The sequence below is a fragment of the Muntiacus reevesi genome, chromosome 20 (genome assembly GCF_963930625.1).
Source record: "Muntiacus reevesi chromosome 20, mMunRee1.1, whole genome shotgun sequence".
NCBI lineage: Eukaryota > Metazoa > Chordata > Mammalia > Artiodactyla > Cervidae > Muntiacus > Muntiacus reevesi.
The window spans coordinates 40,342,655-40,359,324 of NC_089268.1; the positions used below are offsets into that span (position 1 = coordinate 40,342,655).

At 34.7% G+C, this 16,670-nt stretch overlaps 1 protein-coding gene across 1 annotated transcript in view; it reads left to right on the forward strand.

Annotated features, from left to right (window-relative positions):
* Positions 1-16,670, forward strand: part of NUP153 (nucleoporin 153) — a 62,310-nt gene that overhangs the window by 19,616 nt on the left and 26,024 nt on the right. The window contains exons 3-13 of the mRNA XM_065912285.1: positions 550-798; positions 956-1,095; positions 1,175-1,303; positions 3,352-3,468; positions 3,559-3,603; positions 3,698-3,754; positions 6,142-6,288; positions 9,040-9,092; positions 9,387-9,513; positions 15,339-15,476; positions 16,118-16,216. Coding sequence (XP_065768357.1) covers positions 550-798; positions 956-1,095; positions 1,175-1,303; positions 3,352-3,468; positions 3,559-3,603; positions 3,698-3,754; positions 6,142-6,288; positions 9,040-9,092; positions 9,387-9,513; positions 15,339-15,476; positions 16,118-16,216 — 1,301 coding nt within the window. The remainder of the gene's footprint in view (positions 1-549; positions 799-955; positions 1,096-1,174; positions 1,304-3,351; positions 3,469-3,558; positions 3,604-3,697; positions 3,755-6,141; positions 6,289-9,039; positions 9,093-9,386; positions 9,514-15,338; positions 15,477-16,117; positions 16,217-16,670) is intronic.

The following is a 16,670-nucleotide window of genomic DNA, read 5'->3' on the forward strand; positions in this document are numbered from 1 at the left end:
TTTTAAAGGAATTGCATTGACTCTGCAGATCACTTTGGGTAGTATTGACATTTTAAGAATTTTAGGTCTTTCAGTCTAAGCACATGGGATGTTTTTCCCTTTATTTACATCTTAAATTTCTTTCAGCCATGTTTTGTAGTTTTCATCATGCAGGTTCTTTCACTTGCTTAGTCAATTCCTGAGTGTTTTATTCTTTTTGATGCTACTGTTTATGGAATAATTTTCTTATTTTTCATTGTTAGTGTATAGAAACAAAACTGATTTTTGCATGTTTATTTAGTATTTTGCTACTATGCCAAATTTGTTTACAAGTATATTTGATCACTAAAGTGTATTTTGACAGTAGGTTAAGCAAGTTAATTTCAGTTAGTTGAAACCTTGCTTGGCTAAAGAATATCTTAAATTGGGCTTATCACAGGAGGCTTCAGTGTTTTGAATTGAAGTTATATTTATTATATAGTATATTTTCTTGAAACAAACACTTTTACTTTGATAGTATATTGCTTTTTCTAAACTCAGTGTTAATAGTGTTATTGCTGTTCTCTTTAGAACCCTCAACAACTAGTACCGCTTCAAATTATCCAGATGTATTAACAAGGCCTTCTCTTCATCGGAGCCATCTGAATTTCTCCATGTTGGACTCTCCTGCGTTACACTGTCAGCCCTCCACATCTTCGGCATTTCCCATCGGCAGTTCTGGATTTTCCCTCGTAAAGGAAATTAAAGATTCTACCTCTCAGCATGATGATGATAACATCTCAACCACCAGTGGTTTTTCTTCAAGAGCTTCTGATAAAGGTATTCTTGGCATTTGGTAGTATATAATTTTGGTATTTGGAAATAAATTCCATGGGATAATGTTTTTCTAACTTGGCTGTCATTTTCATTTTCTATTTATAAAAACATAGGCCTTATTATTAGTGTTATCACTGTGCATTGCATATTTTTATTTCAGATATAGCTGTTTCAAAGAACACTTCGGTGCCACCTCTGTGGTCCCCAGAGGCTGAACGTTCTCATTCACTCTCACAGCACACTGCCACCAGCTCAAAAAAACCAGCGTTCAACTTGTCTGCCTTTGGAGCTCTTTCTCCTGTGAGTCCTAATTTGATTTGATTTAACCACATTAGTTCTGAGTGCTTGTCTTATAATTTATTGTTATGTTTCTGTGCAGTCACTTGGGAACTCTTCAATTTTTAAAACAAGTCAACTTGGAGATTCTCCTTTTTACCCTGGAAAAACAACATATGGTGGGGCAGCAGCCGCTGTAAGACAGTCTAAACTACGAAACACACCGTATCAGGTCGGTTTGAAGAGAAGGGCTTATACCTTTTCTTCTTTCAAATAACAAGTAACTATTGTCACTCACAAAAAGCTTTGGTCCATTTATTCTTTGGTGAAATGATAAAACTGTGGGTTACATTCTTTTCATTTAGGAACTGTATTATTATTTTGGACCAAAGTGAACATTTTATCCATTATTTGTGTGTGTGTGTTTTAAAAATTATGGTAGTTAATTCCTTTTTTAAAAAACTGAGGTGTAAGTAACATATAGTAAAATTTACCCTTATCACAGTATTTGTATTTTAACTAAACAGATACAGTTGAATAACTACTTCTGCACTCAAAATACTGAATAAACATTTCCATCATACCAAGACATTACCTTGTGCAACTCTGTAGACAAGCCTTCTTTGTACTTCCACGTCTTGGCAATCAGTATCTGTTTTCTTTTTCTGTAGTTTTGTTTTTTTCCCCAGGATGTCATAACTTTAATCATATACTGTGTATTTTTTTGAATGTGGCTTATTCTACTTGGCATAATGCACTTATGCATTATGCAGATCAGTCTGTTTGCATATATCAATACTTAATTGCTTTTTATTGCAGAGTTATAATACAGTTTGCTTATCTGCTCACGAGTAAGAAGATGCTTGGATTATTTCTAATTTTTGTCCATTGTAAATAAAAGTGCTATGAACATTAAATTTTCTTTTCTCCTAGAAGTTGGGACTGCTGAGTCACATAGTATACACGTTAATTTTATAATAAACCAGCGAAGTGTTTTCCAAAGTGGGTGCTATCCCTTTGTGTTCTCACCAAACGGTCAGCACTTGTCATCGATTTTTTATAGGCATGTAGTGATTATTCCAGCTTACTGTGGTTTTGCATTTCCCTAATGACCTAGTGATGTTGGTGCTTATTTACCATCAGTATGTCTGGGATGAAGTATGTGTACAAATGTTATCGCCCATTAAGAAAAATCTGAATTTTTTATTGAGTTATCATATGAAATATTAGTTTTAGGTATGCAACATAGTGATTTGATGTTTTTATACATTACGAAATAACCACAAGACCAGTTACTATCCATTGCCATACAAAGTTGTTAAAATATTGTTGACTATATTCCCGATGTGTACTTACATCCTTGTGACTTATTTTATATCTAGAAGTGTACACCTGTTAATCCCCTTTGACAACTTAGTCTGTCCTTTTGCTCATTTTTAAATAAGATTTTTTTTCTTATTAATGAGTTTTGAGAATTCATTGTTCAGAGTGTATGTCCTTTATTAGATGTATGTTTTGCAGATATTTTCTCCCATTCTCTGTCTTGTCTTAACAATACCTTGTCAAGAGAAATTTTTACTTGTGATGACATTCAGCATATCAGGTTCTTTTTTTTTTTTTCCTTTTATGGTTCATGCCTTTGGTGTCATGTCTAGAAATTTCTACCCAACCCAAGGTCACAGAGATTTTCTTCTTTTTCTTTTAAAAGCTTTATAGTTTTAGATTTTAATTTAGACCTTTGATTCATTTTGAGTTAAAATTTTTATGTGTAGTATGAAGTGTGGATCAAGATTCATTCTTTTAAACAAATGAATGTCCATTTTTTCTAGTACATACTGCTGTTTGTTGATAAGATTGTACTTTATCCATTGAATTGTCTTTGCACTTTTTTTTGAAAATGAATTGACCGTCTATGTGGCTCTATTTCTGGACTTTCTTTTCTTTTGACGTGTGTCTGTGTGTGTCCTTCTGTCAACACCGTACTTTTGTCTTGATTACTGTATCTTTGTAGTAAGTCCTGAAATCAGATACTCTGTGTGTCCTCCAAACCTCCCTCGCCCTTCACAGGATTCAGAGAATTGAATTTTTCAATTAAGGCATAAAGAAAAAAAGTTGAACGTGAGCTTAATGACACCACCCAATGACAAGTTGCTGTTGCTGTTAACAGTTAATTCTTTTTCACTTTGCACATGAAATTCTGTTTCATCGGGATTTTCATTCTCTGAAATTTGGGCTTTGGAGTATAAAGTTCCAGTAAATAACTCAAGGTTTACATTGTAGGCACCAGTCAGAAGACAGATGAAAGCTAAGCAACCCAACGCACAGTCCTATGGTGTGACTAGTTCAACAGCTCGCAGGATATTGCAGTCCTTAGAGAAGATGTCAAGTCCTCTAGCGGTAAGTTTTTTAAATCACAATTAAATTCAGGAGTATAGCAAAATTTAAGCTTAGTGAGAAATCTTAATTTCGCTATTTCAACATTTACAGGATGCGAAAAGAATTCCATCTGTTTTTTCTTCTCCTCTGAATTCTGTAAGTTGACTCTTAAATCTTGCGTTTTCACATGTTGGTGATGTCATATTTTTCAGTTTCCCGTCCATTCTAATGGTATATTTTATTTCTTTAGCCTCTTGATAGGAGTGGGATGGATACCACCACAGATTTTCAGGCCAAAAGGGAAAAGGTAAGCCTTCTTTAGCATTTATCTAAGGTACTGGCAGTTTTGTATTTATTTTTAAATACACAAATTGGCTTTAGTTGATGGTCATTAGGGAACATGTTTGAAAAAATGGATTTGTTTTTTAAACTTCGATTTTGCAGTTTCTTGTGAAGGCCTTAGCACATGCTGTATATGTAGTAGGTAGTATATATTGATTGTGTGTTGGCATTTCCAGTTTCAGTATCCTGGCAGTCTTGTTTTTTATAGTTGATATACAATATTGTGTTAGTTTCAGGCATACAGCAGAGTGAATCAGTTATGCATACACATGTATCCACTCTTTTTTTAGGATCTTTTCCCATATAGGTTGTTACAGAGTCTTGAGTTCCCTGTACTGTACAGTAGGTTCTTACTAGTTAACTCTTTTGTATATTTCTGGCAGTCTTTATGAGTAATTCTTAACCTTTTGATGAGTGAAGATAGGTGTGAACAGAGCTTGACATCTTTAATTAGCAGTTCAGTGAACTAAAGTTCTCATCGAACATAGTTACTTTGTAAATTTTCCTCATAAACATTATGTCAGATCAGTTATGTGTGATAGGATTTCCAGTTTGCATATCTTCTTCCATCAGTCAACCAAGACAGCAGAGCTAATGAAAAATATAATACAGTTATATTGTGATAACCCTTTTTATCACATTCTCTTTGGTTAAAATTAGTTTGGGGTTTTACTGTGGGAAATAAAAATGCTTGATACTTAAGTTTAAATAGGTATAATTTTTGTCAGTTATATTTATGGCTAAGTGCCCTTAAGGGAAAGCAGATTCCCACATCATTCCTCATAAAGCATTTATTACACCTCCAAGTTCCCTCAGGAGTAATTGATTAAAATTATCATAAATCTCTGAATTAATTGTAGGAACTCTGTTTGAGATATTGGTAAATGACAATTATTTTACTGCAGTTCTGATGGAGAAAAGAAACCTTAATTTGAGTTTTTTCTTGGGATAGCATTGTTTCTCAACTTTTAGTATTACCTTATAGCTCAGCTGATAAAGAATCCTCCTGCAATGTGGGAGATCTGGGTTTGATCCCTGGGTTGGGAAGATCCCCTGCAGAAGGGAAAGGCTACCCACTCCAGTATTCTGGCCTGGAGAGTTCCAAAGACTGTATAGTCCATGGGGGCGCGAAGAGTCGGACACGACTGAGACTTTCCCTCTCAGACATTTGTAATAAGGCAAGGGAATTTGTTACTGGCTGCTGTGATGGGATTAAGTTATCTGCTTTTCTGTGACTCATTTATATCAGATTGTTTAAAAAGTAAAATTTAAAAATTGTGTCATAAGAGACGTTCTCATCAACAAAAATTTCTTAGTGATTGAGTATAGTATCAGTTGATGGGGTTGCAAGAGTCTGACCCAACTTAACAAGTGAACAATAACAACAGTTTCAGTAAAATTTTGGTAGTGAATGCTAGGAAATATAAAGGCCAGGATACAGTTTTGTTCAGGTTTCACAGTTGTAATCAAAACAGTCTAAATAGACTAAAATAGACTAAAGTCTAAAATAGACTTTGTCATTGAATTATAGGATCACATTTGTGATGAGGATTTAGGGAAGAGCTAGTGACTAGATGGAGGCTTTGCCCTGGAAACCAACCTTGTTCACAGCTGCTGCTGGGTGAAAGGACTGTATTCATAGTATTATAATCTTTGGACAAAGTAGAAGCTCTTGGCTTTATAGTCATCTCACACCAACTGGAGTTTTCCTGTGTTTCAGTGTACCAAAAGACGTTGACATAACACTTGTGTTCTGGTAACAAAGTCAGTTCATCTTAAGATTTGGAATTCTTCACTGTGCTTTACTAATTAGACTTAAATTGTAAAGACTTGGTTTTTAAATAATAATGGAGGAAAATTTACTTGAAGAGATTTGCTCACATTTAAAATGTGAGCAATTAAAGTTTTCATAGCTAGTTAAATATTTATAACTGAAGAAAATATAGATAGTCATTTGGGTAAAATGTGGCAAAATCAATTTTGGTTCATATATTTGAAATTCATCCTGTAAAAGCGTATTTTATTCAAAATGCTCTGCAGAAGTTTCCTTGTGTGTGTCACGTGTGTGAAAAGTCATTAAGTTTAGGATAAAATAGTCGGTGAAACCATTTTGAAAGTATGTATATAGGTATATGTCTAAATAAATTAGTCCTTACATAAATTAATAATATAGATGTTAATACACATTCGTTTACTTTTAGTTTTTCCTCTTAGTGTTTGTTTGCACGCACTGTATATTTCTCTAGAACTAGGTACTCATAGGTTATATTAGCTATTGTCAGATAATTTTTAGATATGCATGGCTGGTATATGAAAATAAAAGTTTGTCTTTGATTTCTGCCTCTCTGTAAGGTGGACTCTCAGTACCCCCCTGTTCAGAGACTCATGATCCCAAAGCCAGTTTCCATAGCAGCAAATCGAACTGTTTATTTTAAACCATCTTTGACCCCATCTGGTGAATTAAGGAAGACTAATCAAAGAATAGATAAAAAGTACAGTGTGAGTATGTGTTTATTTTCACTAGTCTTTGAGTATTGATTAAAATGAATAAGAACACATAATAAAAAGTACAAATAATTTACTATTGCAATCTAGCAACTAGATAATGTGTAAAGTTTGTGAATTAGTGATTATGAATTGGTATGACTTTTAATGGTTGGCACCTTGGTCATATCCTGAATTAGTGTTTACTAGCAAGCTTTGTTTATATTAAATAATTTTGCCACACTAGCTTTATTTGTGTTTTGTCTGTGTTGTTGAACTATTTGAAAATTTCTCATATCATGACTGTTCACCCAGAGTACTTTGGTATACTGTATGATACACTAATATCTCCAATGTTTCCATGTTTAAGAAAGTTACTGTCAGTTCCTTCTTAATATTACCTAATAATCTAATTCATATGTTGTTTATAGCTGCTTCTTTTTTGCCACTGCTCAGCTTGTGTGATCTTAATTCCCCAACCAGGGATTGAACCCTGGGGCTCTGGCAGTAAAAGTACCGAGTCCTAACCACTGGACAGCCAGGGAATTCCCTATAGCTGCTTTTTTGAGCCGGTATCCAAACAAGTGTATTACTTTTGGGTTTGTCTTTTAGACCTCAAATCTAGACCTCACCACACTGTTTTTATTTTTGTATAACTTCTTTATTGAGATATAATTCTCATACCTTGCCATTCACCTTAAAGTTTATAGCTCAGTGGATTTAGTGTATTTAGTTGTTCAAATGTGTCACTAGTCAGTTTTTGAACATTCTCATCGTCCCCTCCCCCACATCTCATATCTATTAGTAGTCACTTCCCACCCTTCCACCTCCAGCCCGAGGCAGCCACTTATCTTTCTCTTTAGATTTACTTATCTGGACATTTCATATACATGAAATCTTAAAATAAGTAAGTTATTAGTGTTTGGTTTATTTCACTTAGCGTAATGTTTTTAGGTTCACCTCATACCGGAGCATCCTTTTTATTGCTGAATAATACTTCATTGTTTAGATGTAGCAGTTTTGTTTATCCATTCATCAGTTGAGGGACATTTGGGTTCTTTTCACTTTTTCACTGCAATGAATAATACTGCAATGAACTTTTATACAAGTGCTGGTTTTTTTGTGGACATCGATATTCGTTTCTCTTGGGTCTTATACCTTGGAATAGAATTGCTAGGCACATTGGTATTTGAAAAGGCCAGATCATTTGTCTTCTACTTTGTTTCATATCCTGGGTCTGTCTGTTTTCCTGTGTCATTTAACTAAAGTGTGTTCTTTTTCCATTTATAAAACATCTTCCTATTTGTGCCTTTGTTGGTTTAAGCTCATTGAATCTTCTATGACTACTCAATTTCTTCAAAAATTTCAAACTGAAATTGAGAGAATAGTACAGTATTTACCCATTTCCTTTAACTTGACTCACCAGTCTTTAACGTTTTGTCATATTTGCTTTATCAGACTTTAAAAAATAATTTGAATATAATTCAAAAAGATAATTTGAATATAATTTTGGACTTGCAGGAAAAATATTAAGAATTCCACATTTTACTACATTTCCTTTATCTTTTTCTGTGTTTCTACAAACAAGAAATTCCCTCACATGCCTGAAGAAGTTACCCAAACCAGAAAGAAACTTAACATCAGTACAATACTGATAATTGCAAATTTTGTTAAGATGCCAGTTGTCCCAAAAGAACAAAAATGGAAGATCATGTCTTACATTTGTCAAATCTCTTTATCTCCTTTAGTCTAGAGCAGGTGTTTTGATTTTGGGGGGGGGGGTTGTTTTTTGGTATTTCATAACATTGATATTTCTGAAGGAGTACAAGGATGTTTGTTTGCTCATGATTAGATTCTGGTTAGGCACTTTTGGTAGTAATACCACAGAACGAATTCTGAGCTCTTCTGAGTATACTACAGGGCACTTGCTGCCATTTGTCCCACACTGATGATGTGATCAGCAGTTTAGGTGGTGTCAATGGGATTTCTTCGCTATGAAGTTGCTAGTATTGTACCTTTTATAACTAATAAGATAACTTTGAGAGTATAAATATCCTTTTTAACCACCACTGTTAGCAGTTTTGATGATATTTGCTTGAATCTTTTATTTGTAGATGCCAAATGGTGGTTTTCTAATTCTACTATTTCTTCTACCTTTATGAAGTTGGTTTCCTACTGTAGGAAGTTTTCTCTATGTATGTATTTCTCTATGTATTTATTTGTTTAAGTCAGTGTGAATTCTTAAATGTGATAAGATTGTAATCTTTTACTAGCATTATTTATTTTGATGTTCACTGTCCCATATTTGGCCTTTGAACCGGCTCATGTCCTTTTAATATTTTCACATCATTTTTCAAGCACTTAGTTGCTTTTTGATAATATAAGACTACCTAGGCTCATTTTTCAGCCCCAGCCCTGAAATCAGCCATTTCTCCAAGGAACCCTGATTCCTTTAGATGGAAGAACTCTTTAAGTTGCAGAGAATCATTTTAAAAGGACCGTCCATGTAAATTTGATTGCACATGTGTCTTAAATTTGTATGCTACAGTTTTGTTTAAAAGACAGTTGTGCTTATTATCAGTTTGTATATAACCACACTGTAACTCTTGGTAATCATTCAGGTGACAGGGTTTAAGTTGTAGATTTTAAAATTCATTAACTAAACAACTGTCAAATTCTTGACTCCAAATATTAAAGTTCACAGATAGAAGGGTGGTGTTAAAATTAAATAAGCAGCTATGTAAATATGTTATGTTCTTTTTTTAGACTGATTATGAAAAGAATGCAACACCAGGACAAAATAGAGAGCAACAAGAAAGGTAATGTCATCTTTATAGTGAAGCTTTATATTTTTTTAAGGCCTATATTTGATTTGTATCTGCCTTCTTGAAGATTAAGAAGTTTAAAGAAATAGAAACTACACATAGAAATCTACACACATAGAAAACTACACATAGAAATCTGTGAGCTTTTAAAATCACATTCAGCTGAACATTTATTTTCTTAATTTTGGCAGATCTTTTTTTTTTTTAATTTTTCTAATTTTTTAGTATTAACAAGTTATGGACCAGAGTAATATATCATTTGTTTTAATTTTCTTTTTCTTTGCCTAGTGGCTTTTCTTATCCAAATTTCAGTATGTCTGCATCCAATGGTTTATCTCCTGGAGTAGGTGGTGGAGGTGGCAAGATGAGGCGAGAGAGAACACGTGTTGTGGCATCTAAACCTCAAGAGAAGGAGGTAAGGTTATGCTCTTTAACATGTATTTTGAAGTATCCTAATACCTTGAAGTTTATTATCACACGTTTCGACGCGGTAATGAGGGGACACCTGGAGGTCCCTTGGAGGGATGAGGTTTGGGGAGACCCAGCATAGGAATTATCTGCCATTGAAACAGTTCCTTAAAAGTGTGTGTGTGTGTGTTTTAAACTATCAGGCTTTTTAAACCATCTTCACTGTGACCTAATCTAATACCTTAAATTTCATGGGTATAACTAGTCTAAAGCCATAATTTTTCAAATAAAACTATCACATTTGAAATTATTTGACCCTTGAAATACTATTATGTAGTTAGGTTTTGCCCATTCCTGAAACATGATGTGTTTGTCTCATGGTTCTTTTCCTTATTATTTGTGAAATTTATCAGTCTTGGGGAAAATAGCAGGCTTTCCCTGTTACATATTTATCCAGCATGAAGACTAGCACAGCCCATTCTGCAGGGCGCGTTTGGGTTGGTTGCGATACACACCAGTGTGAGCATGTATGCACATCTCCCCCAGCACACATGCAGTGCTTTCTCCAGGGTACTTATCTAGGAATGGAATTGTTGGATTGTAGGGGATGATATGCATCTTGCCTTATTGTTCTTCAGGGTAGTTTTACAGTTTAATGTTTCCACCTAACAGGTAGATCTGGTTTTCCTTTATTTTTACTGGTACTTGATTTGTTTTTTCTTTTTAATTTTTATTAGTGTTAGGAATGTGAAGTGGTGTGCCATTGGATTTTTAATTTGCATTTCCTTCTTTACTAGGATGAGGAGACATCTTTTTGTGAGTTTCTTGGCCATTTTGCGTTTTCTGTTGATCCATTTTTTTTCCTCTGGGTTATTTCTTTTACTGGAAAGAATTCTGTGTATTCTGAACATGAAAGTTTGAAAATGATAAGGACTAACTGAAGATTGGTTAAATTAACTTTTCTGTCTAGGTTGCACTGTGTATTTTCTAACTACACTGAGTTGCATATGGGTCCATTTCAGTCTTCTGTAAATCAGTTTCAGCCTAGCTGAATCATTGAAGTTATTTACATTGTACTTTCATTTGTGCTTTTTTCTAATTGAAGTTGTATTTCTGACTTTCTCACTGACCCATGAGAATTAGCAGTATGTTTTTAGGTTTTTAAATAGGAGGTCTTCTGTAACAGTTTCTGTTGACTGAAATGAATGTTTTGGAAAAAAAAGAAAAAGATATTAATGTTTTGATTGAAATTGCTCTGTGTGTGTGTGTTTCCTTCGTATCTATTGGTATTTTGTTTTGCAGTCTTAGAGTGAGAGGTTTGTGTTTTTCATGATTTTCTTTTTTTTTTAATCTCCCCTTTTCCAGTATAAGAGTCCTGCGCTTGTGCCTCTCTGACTTACCAGAAGCTTAACTTTGGCAGTTTGGGCTCTCTGCCACATGCCTGTGGGGTTCTGATATTTGAGATCATGCTGGCGACCTTGGCTCAGTTACCAGGCTTGAGACTCTCTGCCCTTAGGTTCTACTTGTTGGTCCACTAGAGTGTGGGGAAGGGAGGGAATTACTGCATTACACCATCTTAAAAATAAAGTTGATCATATAGCATGTAAAATTTTGTACTTAGCAAATTTTTCTGCTTAAAACTCTTTATATAGATTTGATTCATTACGTTTAGAAAATGAGTTATTTGCCTTGCCGTGTATGCATAACAAAGTGAGTATCTGATTAATAAAGGATTAGGTAGTTCTTTAGAAAAGCTTTTATATTTCTTAGTAAAATGTGTGGCCCCACCTTCTTAAAAGTTTATCCTGATAAGAGGAAAGCATTAACTTGGTTTAGTGTTTACCAGGTGACAGATTGTGAGTTTTATTTCCCTTTAGTTTCTGTTTTTAAAGATACGGTTTCTAAGATCTTCAGCTGTAGCTTAGAAGGATCTATGTAGCTCAGTTTTAGCTGTCTTGCAGATAGATGTGTGTTTAATCTAACTTTGCTGTTTTGAAAGATTTGGAGGGGGGTTAAACATTTGTTGACTTTTGCTATCTGGTTTACTAACTGTGAGGAGCTTTATGAAAAGCAAACCCCCTTTGTCCCCTCCTCCCTTCTCTGGACCCCCCTCTCCATTCCTGCCAACTGCTGGTTTTGCACCCCAGGATGCCTCCCCTAACCTGTCTGTCCCTGCTCTGTTCTACTCTCAAGCTACAGTCTCCACATTTCTAAGGAAACATGTACTAATAATGAGTGGCTGTGCAAAATTGTTTGCCTAGCCTGTGGGTTTTTTCCCCCCAAACTTTTCATTTTATGTTGAAATACTGCTGATTTACATAATGTTGGGATAGTCTCAGGTACATAGCAAAGATAGACATGAAGTTCTGAGGTTATATGATATGTGTTTACCTTTTTAAGTAACTGACAGTCTGTTTTCCCAAAAGTAATTGTAACAGCCGTGGATGGGGCTTTTGTTACTCTGCATCTTTATCAATAGTTGATTGTCATCTCTTAAACTTTAGCCATTCTGCTTTGTGTGTGATGATGTCTCATTGTAATTTTAATTTGCCTTTCCCTCTTGCTTAATATTTTGTTCTTATTTATGTGTTTATTGGCCATAATATCTTCCTTTGAGAAGTGTTTAGATCTTTTGGTCTTTTAAAAATTGGGTTGTCTTACTATTATTGAGTTGTAGGAACTAGATCCAAGTACTTTGTCAAGATACGTGTCTTAGAAGATTTTTTCCCAGTCTGACTTGCCTATTCCTTTTCCTGACAGTATCTTCTGATTAGCAGATGTTCTAACTTTTATGAAGTCTGAACTTAAACATTTTTCCCATTATATTTACTGTTTGTATCCTAAGAAACCTATCCCTGTCTACAAAAAAAGTCTTCCTGTGTTTTCTTCTAGAAGATTTATAGTGGTGCTTCTGTTGAGAAGTTTTTCCTGGTTTTCTTTTTGATTTCGTATATGATCCATAGATTATTTAGAAGTGGATTTAGTCATGATTTTAATGTTTTGAAATATATTGAGACTTGTTTTGTAGCCCAGCACATGGTCTGCTTGTTGAGTCTTGACCATTGTGTAGTCTATGGTTGTTGAGTGTCAGATAAGATGATTGATAATAATTCTAACATCATCTTTGTTCTTACTGAATTTTGCAGGGAGTGGGGAAGGGAGGTATGTGTCTAGTGAATTGTTGATCTCGTGAGTTAAAAGTTGTCAGCTTTTACTTGGTGAATTTGTATTTTTCCTGTTAATTATATCAGTTTTTGCTTGTGTATCTTGAGGCCCTCATTGGTGCGTACACCTTATCTATGGTGACCTGTCAATAATTTGCCCCTTTTAATATTACTAAATGTCCTTTAAGAAAAGTCTTCGGAAATATTCTTTGTCTTGAAATCTACTTTATCTGGTATTTAATATAGCTAGCCACTCTGATACTAAAATATGCCTTCTTAGGGTTACTATTTGCAAGTTAAATTTTTGTCCATCCATTAACTTCCAATCTATTTATCTGTCTTTATGTTTAATGTAAGTAAATCTCTTACAGACAGCATGTAATTGAGTCTTGCTCGCCCTTTTTCTGATTTTCTAATTGGCATGTTTACTTATAAATAATGTAATTACTGGTATGCTTGAATTAAGGTCTACCTTTTTAAATTTTCTATTTTCTCCATTTGTTTTTTGTTTCTTGTTCTTTTTGAAGGCTTCCTTCTTTTGGGTTAATTGGATATTTCTTAGCATTCCATTTTAGTTATTTGTTGGTTTTATATCTCTGACCCTTATCATAATTTACACAGTCCTCTTGGGATTATGGTGTCTTTCACTTTTTAAATTCTACTTTGTGTTAATATTGTATTTCCTATAAGATTTAAGAATCTTGTAACTTTATAGTTTAATTTACCACCCCCTTTTCCTTGGTATTTTATGCTGTATATCATTTATATTACATTTAGATATGCTGTAAATCCACATTTCTGCTTTACATACTTAACATGTATTTTAAAGAAACTAAGAGGAAGAGATGTTTACTCACCTATTCTCCACTTCTTCCAGAAATCTGAATTTCCATTTGGTGTCATTTCCCTTCACCCTGAAGAACCTGTAGAACAGGTTTTAGTTTTGTTTTATCCAAGTGCCTTTATTATATACCTGTAGTTTACACAGATTTGCTCTGCCAGAGATTTGTAGAGTTTATATGCAGACATGGGACTCCCCTTCTGTGGCACTTCATCGCCCCTTACTTTCTAGCTACTGTGGTCACCCTAGTCTGTCCTTGGAATGCCTCGATCAGCAGATTTGCAGTTTTCTCTGAATTTCAGCTGTCCAGCTGGCACCAACTCAAAAGAGGACAAGAGGGTCCTCCCTCTTCTCAGTATCTTCTTCCCTGCAGTATCCACTTGCTTTTGGTTGCTTTCTATTGTTTTCAGATGGCTGTTTTTAATATATTGTTCAGCATCCATAATTGTTACTTGTCAGAGCATTGGTAAAATACAAGGTCTTCCACCATTAGCGGAAGTGAAACTCAATTTTTGTCTGTTCTAATGTAGGCCATTTGAGACTAGTGGAGATCTTTGCTTGCATTGAATTAATAACCGAAGCAGTTTACCAAACTCATCAGTAGTTATGGTTCAGTTCAGTCGCTCAGTCGTGTCCGACTCTTTGCGACCCCATGAATCACAGCACGCTAGGCCTCCCTGTCCATCACCAACTCCCAGAGTTTACTCAAACTCAAGTCCATCGAGTTGGGGATGCCATCCAGCCATCTCATCCTCTGTCGTCCCCTTCTCCTCCTGCCCCCAATCCCTCCCAGCATCAGGGTCTTTTCCAATGAGTCAACTCTTCACATGAGGTGACCAAAGTATTGGAGTTTCAGCTTCAGCATCAGTCCTTCCAATGAACACCCAGGGCTGATCTCCTTTAGGATGGACTGGTTGGATCTCCTTGCAATCCAAGGGACTCTTAAGAGTCTTCTCCAACACCACAGTTCAAAAGCATCAATTTTTCAGTGCTCACCTTTCTTCACAGTCCAACTCTCACATCCATACATGACCACTGGTAAAACCATATCCTTGACTAGACGAACCTTTGTTGGCAAAGTAATGCTTCTTGCTTTTTAATATGCTGTCTAGGTTGGTCATAACTTTCCTTCCAAGGAGTAAGTGTCTTTTAATTTCATGGCTGCAATCACCATCTGCATTGATTTTGGAGCCCCCAAAATTAAAGTCTGACACTGTTTCCTCTGTTTCCTCATCTATCTGCCATGAAGTGATGGGACCAGATGCCATGATCTGAGTTTTCTGAATGTTGAACTTTAAGCCAACTTTTTCACTCTCCTCTTTCACTTTCATCAAGAGGCTTTTTAGTTTCTCTTCACTTTCTGCCACAAGGGTGTTGTCATCTGCATATCTGAGGTTATTGCTATTTCTCCCTGCAATCTTGATTCCAGCTTGTGCTTCTTCCAGCCCAGCGTTTCGCTTGATGTACTCTGCGTATAAGTTATCAAATGCTTATTTTACATGCTAAGACTGAAAGTGACTTTGTTTCGTATTTAAACCACAACTCTGATATGTTAATTTTTTTTTCATTTTCACCAGCTAGGAAATTGATACTGAGGACAGATAGGTTCAGAAAGTCACATTTCTGGCTGGTGGCACAGCTGGGATTCAAATCTTGTTTAGTTTTTTCTTATTCAAGAGCCTACATTGTTAACACTGCATAGTGCTGCCTCATCCCTGTTTATTCTAAATTTACGTGTAACTATATCTGTTCTACCTGAAAATACGTTGATACAACAGAATGACACAAAAGATGAAATTTGTCATTATAAAATATGTTGTGTTTTAGGAAGTGGAAGTACCAGTGTTACCGAAAATCTCTCTACCCATCACCAGTTCTTCACTGCCTACCTTCAATTTTAGTTCTTCTGTGATCACAACTTCCTCTCCATCACCCATTAGTCCTTCACAATCATTAACAAATAAGGTAAAAAAAAAAAAAACCCCATTGTTCCATAGAGGTACTTTTTGTTTTTTCTTTATTTTAAAAAAGATAATCTGATAAATTCAGTGATTAATTTTTCACTATGGGAGTTAACAACTCAGAAATTTGAGAAAAATGGAAATAGCGTTTGCTTTTTTAAAAAATGTACATCATAATGGGAACATTCTTCAATTCTTATGAATGTATTAGAGGAAGAATGTATTGTAAGTCTGTTTTCAAACAATATTTCCATTTAAAATTCTTTATTTTCGGTTAATAATGAATTTATGCTTTTTAAAAAAATTTCTCAAGTAGGATTAATATCTTTAATCTGCTCCTAAAATTTGTATGCTTTTTTCCTGACATTTACTTTTTCTGAACATTTTCTTATAGATGTTATTTTTCTCCTTTCAGTAATTATCTCCCTCCAAGATCATGTATATTCCTCTTTGGAGAGGAAGCCAGATCTTATAACAGTTACATGTTGAATAGTTTTCAGAAGTTAAAAGTGATTTTTTAAATTTAAAAGGAAAAAAAATGCTTTTGGACTTCTTTGTAATTAATTTGCTTAAGGTGTATTTCACTGCCAATTTCTTTTTCTAAAAAGCTTTTTGTGTCATTTCTTCAATAATTTGAAAAACCAGGTACAAGTGACCTCTCCAAACAGCACTGGCAGCCCCTTGTTTAGATTTTCATCTCCAATTGTAAAATCTACTGAGTCAGATGTACTACCTCCATCATCTGTAAGTAGCAAGCAAAGAGTATTTCATATTGATTGATTCCAAAGGCATACTGTATTTTTAAGCTCTAAGATACCATTGGTGGTAAGAAATGCATTTTTCTTACCAAAAAAATTCCAATGTACAGAAAACTTAATACCTATACACAAAATATATATGTATGTATGTATGTATGCATCTTCTCATGTACCATTTGAAAGTTAGAATGGAGATATTTTAGTACCCTTAATTTTCTTTGTATCTGCTAAAAAAAAAAGATACTACTTTGCACACCCACAATACAGTTGTCATACCCAAAAAATGTGACATGATGTTACTAGTAACATACTGTGCACATTCAGATTTACCCATCAGCCTCAGACTCTCATTTAATTGCTGTTTTGTTTCTCTTGGTACCGGATCCAGTTACAATTAAGACTTAGCAACTAAGTCATATTTCATTTTGTTAGCATGTCTG